Below are 5,357 nucleotides of genomic sequence, written 5' to 3'. Positions count from 1 at the left end.
GTGCGCCACTGCCCGGACTCTCGGTGCCCCCCGCGCCCCGGCCTCCCCCTCCCCTCGCCATTCCCGCTCCGCCCGAGCCGCGCCGCCGCCGCTCGGGGGCGGGGCCGGGGCGGGCGCGGCACCGGAGGCGGAAGCGGAACCGGAAGCGGGGGCGGAAGCGGAAGCGGGGCGGGCGGGAGCTGCCGGCCCCGCTCTGTGGCCCGGTGAGCCCTGAGCTGGTGGTTCCCAGAGCCCGGGGGTTTATTTTCAGTGATAAAAAATAAATATTCATCACTCAGTCATTGTTTTCCAGGCGCAGATCCTGTTCGTGAGCGCGTTAATGTCTGTAGCGGCACACCCGGCTCTGCGCTGCGTTCACAACCCCGCAGATAAATTTCGGGTTGTTTATAAGTTTAGCAGAGGGCAGCCCAAGGTGGGGGCTGAAGGAGCAGCTGTGATACTTTATGAAAAACCCTCTGCTAGGATTTTTCCCTCCTCAGGAAGGAAATGCAAACAAGAACTGCCTGCTGCTGTGGAATGCAACAGGTGCAGCTGGGATTGGTGCATGTTGGTTGTTTCTAACTAAGAGCCAACCACAGATGCAGCTGCATCGGACTCTGAGGGTCACGAGATTTTGTTGTGCATTCTATTCTTGTTCTTTCTTTTCTCTCTGTTCTTTTAGTACAGTTTTTATGTAGTATTTTAATATAATATAGATCATAAGGTAATAAACCAGCCTTCTAAGGTGCAGCACTTGTTTTCTTTGTGTTCTCTGCCTCTCACCAAGTCCTTATTATTATAATCATTATAATAATAATTATTATATATATTATATATATCGATTATATATTATATACATAATAGATATTATTATATATAATAACATACATTATAATACATTAACTATATTATATATAATTAATACACCATTATATAATAATTTGATTATTATTAAATTATTGTTATTTATCGGTTATTATTATTGGTTATTACTAATGGGGGTTTGTTTTGTTTTGGATTTTTTGGGGGGTTTTTTTTGTTTGGTTGGTTTTGGGTGGTTTTTTTGGTATTTGGTTTTTTTTGGATTTTTTTGGTTTTGGGGGGTTTTTTTGTTTCTTTGTGGTTTTGTTGTTCTTTTTATGGTGTTTTGGGGGGTTTTTTTTTGTTTTTTGTGGGGGTTTTTGGGGATTTTTTGTGGGGGTTTTTGTTTGTTTTTGAGGGATTTTTTTTGGGTTTTTTTTTGTTTTGTTTTTGGTGGTTTTTGTTGGTTTTTTTTTGTTTGTTTTTTGTTTTTTGGGTTTTTTTGTTTGTTTGTTTTTTTGTTTTTTGGTGGTTTTTTTGTTTTGGTTTTTTTTGGTTGGTTGGTGTTTTTTTTTAACTGTATTTCAATTATTAAACCGTGTTAATCTCAGCTCACCAGTTCTGTTTCCTTTCCTTTCCTCACTCCACGAGTGCCAAAGTGAGCGAGCAGCCTCACGTGCCAGCTGCCAGTCCTTTTGCATGGCAGCTGTGGGGCACCAGGGCTTTGGGCTTCCCCCAACAACTCATATTTCCATTTGCGTGTACTTCAAACTTCCACTTTGAGACCATTCCCCTGCTGAAAGCGTCTCCACCTCCCCCCTGAGCCCCTGTAATTCTCAAAGCACTGATCCTGGCCCTCCTGAGCCTGGTGGCTGTGCCTGGGAGGATTTGTGCCCGCCGTGGAGACGGCAGAATGTGCTGGTGGAAGCCCCGTGAGGTCACAAAGGCCCTGTGCAGCTGCAGTGCAGCTCGGTGGCAGCAGCAGCACATGCAGCAGCAGCTGCAGCATGGGCCAGGCACGCTGGGCGCTGCCTCTCACCCTGCTCCTGCTGGCCCTGCCCGCCCGGCACGCTGCGGCTGCCCCGTGGCACTCGCAGGGTGGGTGGCAGCTGCGTCTGCAGATTTTCCTAAACCCTGTCTGTGCTGGGCAATCCTGAGCCTGGTGGCTGTGCCTGGGAGGATTTGTGCCCGCCGTGGAGACGGCAGAATGTGCTGGTGGAAGCCCCGTGAGGTCACAAAGGCCCTGTGCAGCTGCAGAGCCAGGGCTGCAGGGCTGCAGCAGCAGATGCAGCAGCAGCTGCAGCATGGGCCCTGCACGCTGGGCGCTGCCTCTCACCCTGCTCCTGCTGGCCCTGCCCGCCCGGCACGCTGCGGCTGCCCCGTGGCACTCGCAGGGTGGGTGGCAGCTGGGTCTGCAGAGCCCCACGGGCAGCCGTGGCACAGGATTGCCCTGGCACTGCCCGGCCACGGCTGCTCTGCCAGTGGCTCGGCGTTCCCCTGACTCTGCCTCAGGCCACAGCTGCTCTGTGGAACCCCGCGGGCAGCAGTGGCACAGGATTCCCCTGACTCTCTGTGTCTTTGTGTCTCTGTCTCGGTGTTTCTGTCTGTCTTCTGTCTCTCTCTCTGTCTGTCTCTGTCTGTCTCTCACTCTCTCTGTCTCTGTCTGTCTGTCTCTCTCTGTCTCTGCAGCTTGGGAGCGCCAGGCCGCGCTCTCTCTGTCTCTCTCTCTGTCTCTCTGTCTCTGCAGCTTGGGAGCGCCAGGCCGTGCAGGAGGAGGAGGAGGAGGAGGCTCCTCAGGAAGGCCGTGAGGCGGTGCCAGGCCCCGGGGAGAGCTCCAGGGCCTTCAGCCCCGCAGGTGTGTGGGTGAGCACCGTCCTTTGGCCCTTCGGCCCCGCTGCTGCCGGCCCTGCGCCGTGCCACGCTGCCAGGGTGGCTCTGGGGGACTGTCACTGTCACCTGGGGCCGTGGCTGTCACTGTCACCTGGGGCCCTGGCTGTCACTGTCACCTCGGGCCGTGGCTGTCACTCGACATCCTCGGGCTGTGGCTGTCACTGTCACCTCAGGCTGCAGGCCATGGCTGTCACTGTCACCTGGGGCCGTGGCTGTCACTGTCACCTCAGGCCGTGGCTGTCACTGTCCCGGGGACACAGGCTCGGACGCTCTGTGGGTGCAGCAAGGTGCTCTCCACCTCTCACACTCCGTTCTCAGGGATTTCAGAACTTTGCTCTTTTGGGAGTGAGGCCACCTGGACGCCCCGCAGCAAACGATGGGAAATGTGGCTCTGGATTTCGTGTCCCTGCAGGGCTTTCCTGTCTTCTCAGCTGGACCCTGCACTGGAGCTCCCCTGGCACTTCATCAGCCCGACTGCACAGCCTGAGGGCTGCTCCCAGGTTTGCTGGGGGCAAAATGCAACTTTGTTCTTTGCATTAAGGTCCAGACTATCAAGATGGAGGGGGCCAATCTTCCGTGGAGACGTCCAAAGTGCTGCATGAAATCCTGGGGGAGCTGAAGATGATTCTAGGAGGTGGGTACAGCTCACTCCTGACCAGCACAACAGGGCAGCCGAGGTTTCAGGTGCATGCGGACCCCCCACCCACACTCAGACCCTCACTGAGGGACCCTCCATGGGGTACTGGTGAGCTGCAAGGAGTCTGGACTGCCAGCTGAGTCCCTGGGACTGAGCTTGCCCCGGTCACATCATCCCTGACCAGAGCACAAGGGAAATTGTGAGCACATTGGAAGAATCCCCAGGAACAAGGAGCAAAGGCAGACACGGTGAGAACTGGATTAAGGCCACTCCAGAGTGTTAGCAAAGCTGAGAGGAGAGAGAGGGTCCAGAGAGTGGGGACTTGCAAGGCCTTTGGGAGTTCCCTTGGTTTCTGCTGAAGCCGTGGAAACCTTCCCTTGTTCAGAGCTGCTAGAGAAGTGGGAAAGAACATTTTTTGGCGATGTCAGCCCTCTGGTGAGACGGCCAGAGGCGTGCAGGACACGCTGAGGTGCACAGTTGCTCCTGCAGGTGTGAGGAGCCTGAGCCTGAGCAGCGCTGTCAGCAGGAGATCCGCCGGGAGCAGCGGGGCAGAGCCGGGCGCGGCGGGCGGCGGGGCAGAGCCCGGCGCCGTGCTGGGCAGGGCAGACACCAACGCTGCGGAGGGCAGTTCCTTCAAGACGTACTGCATCGAAGGCATTTTGGCCATCCTCGGCTCGATACTGCTGGGAATGGTGCTGTGTTGTGCGTTCCATTTTTGGAGGAAGAGGAAGAAGTGAGCTGGTGGGGCGGAGGGCAGCTGCCGAGGCAGCTGGGGGTGGCACGAGGTGTTTGGAGCTCTGAGTGCCCAGTAAGTCACTGTGGACACTGGTGCTGTGGGCTGGCGCTCCGTGCTCTGCCCAGAGCTCTCTCTGTGCCCACAGGGGGTGCCCATGGTCCCTGGGGTGCCCAGGCTGCTCCACACCCTCACACCCCCCCCAGCCACGCCTCAGCAGCTTCCTCTGTCCACCGGCGCCTTGCAGCTGCCTGAGCCAGCTCAGAGGGCCAGCAAAATGTTTGCAGAATATTTATATTTATAAATAAAGAGCAGCAGCACAATCAGTTGTGTTGTACTGGCAGCAAACTCACATGGGTGCCACTGCAGGGCCTGGGGGTCCCCTGGGTGCTGAGGGGCTGTGGGGAGCCCCACGATGCCACTGATTCTAATTTGATTTTCACTGTATGTGTTATCCATGCTGTAAGCAACGCAGTGACCCCGGACATGACCCTTTGTTGTGTTTTTGCAAATTCATATTAATTCCACCTGAACATGAGGATGAACTCTATGCAAGTGACCACGCACTGGGACAGACTGCCCAGGCTGTGGAGCCTCACCCACTTGTGATATCCCAATTCTGTGCAATGTGCTCTGGATGGCCTCGCTTGAGGAGGGAGGTGGGACCAGATGATCCCACTGTTGTCGCTTTTAACCTCATCCACAATGTGATTCGAGTTTGTTTTCACTAATACCTTTGCCAGTGATCCACCAGCAGGCAGTGAGTGGAGGGGGTCTCCCCTGCAGGTGAGATTGTTCCATATGCTTGGGCACCATCTCCTGGAGAAATGCCTGGCAAGGGAAGGAGCTGGATGGGTGAGCTGGGGCTGACCTGCATGGCTTTTTCCATCCCAGCTTACTGGAACACCAGGAAAAGGTGGGCTGCCTGTGCAGGTGTGCCCTGTGGAGCTCTGCCTGCCAGCTGAGCCCCTGGCACTGTGTTTGCCAGATCATCCCTGACCAGAGCACAAGAGAAATTGTGAGCACATTGGAAGAATCCCCAGGAACAAGGAGCAAAGGCAGACACGGTGAGAACTGGATTAAGGCCACTCCAGAGTGTTAGCAAAGCTGAGAGGAGAGAGAGGGTCCAGAGAGTGGGGACTTGCAAGGCCTTTGGGAGTTCCCTTGGTGCACTGAGTGCCTCCCAACCTCCAGAAACTCATAGACCCGGGAATATTTTATATCTACTCTGTTCTAGACCTTTTGTCATGATATATTAACACTCTGTGGTTCATGCATTTATTCTGAACCTGCTTTCCTGTTCGTGTGGGCTCTCCT

General features: G+C 54.8%; 1 protein-coding gene and 1 long non-coding RNA gene across 2 annotated transcripts; both read left to right on the top strand.

Annotated features, from left to right (window-relative positions):
* Nucleotides 1-147: 147 nt before the first annotated feature.
* On the top strand, nucleotides 148-729 carry LOC120505653. Its single transcript, XR_005628266.1, has 2 exons — nucleotides 148-203; nucleotides 293-729. It is a non-coding gene; the product is annotated as an uncharacterized LOC120505653 (long non-coding RNA).
* A 1,058-nt stretch (nucleotides 730-1,787) lies between these two features.
* On the top strand, nucleotides 1,788-4,358 carry LOC120505258. Its single transcript, XM_039715578.1, has 5 exons — nucleotides 1,788-1,878; nucleotides 1,960-2,006; nucleotides 2,470-2,635; nucleotides 3,212-3,304; nucleotides 3,797-4,358. Exons 1-5 carry the CDS (start codon nucleotides 1,788-1,790, stop codon nucleotides 4,042-4,044), a joined length of 645 nt encoding a protein of 214 aa, XP_039571512.1. The 3' UTR covers nucleotides 4,045-4,358.
* The last annotated feature ends 999 nt before the right edge of the window (nucleotides 4,359-5,357 follow it).

This window comes from Passer montanus, unplaced genomic scaffold (assembly GCF_014805655.1).
Source record: "Passer montanus isolate IOZ18808 unplaced genomic scaffold, ASM1480565v1 scaffold101, whole genome shotgun sequence".
Lineage (NCBI taxonomy): Eukaryota > Metazoa > Chordata > Aves > Passeriformes > Passeridae > Passer > Passer montanus.
This window is presented reverse-complemented; position numbering and strand designations above follow the sequence as displayed.

Bases quoted from the DNA above. Each gene is read 5' to 3' on its own strand.
- LOC120505258 (XM_039715578.1), top strand. From the start codon at position 1,788: ATGGGCCAGGCACGCTGGGCGCTGCCTCTCACCCTGCTCCTGCTGGCC. The intron at 1,879-1,959 runs GTGGGTGGCAGC...TGTGCCTGGGAG, and splicing joins TGCCCCGTGGCACTCGCAGG to GATTTGTGCCCGCCGTGGAG. The intron at 3,305-3,796 runs GTGGGTACAGCT...TTGCTCCTGCAG, and splicing joins GCTGAAGATGATTCTAGGAG to GTGTGAGGAGCCTGAGCCTG.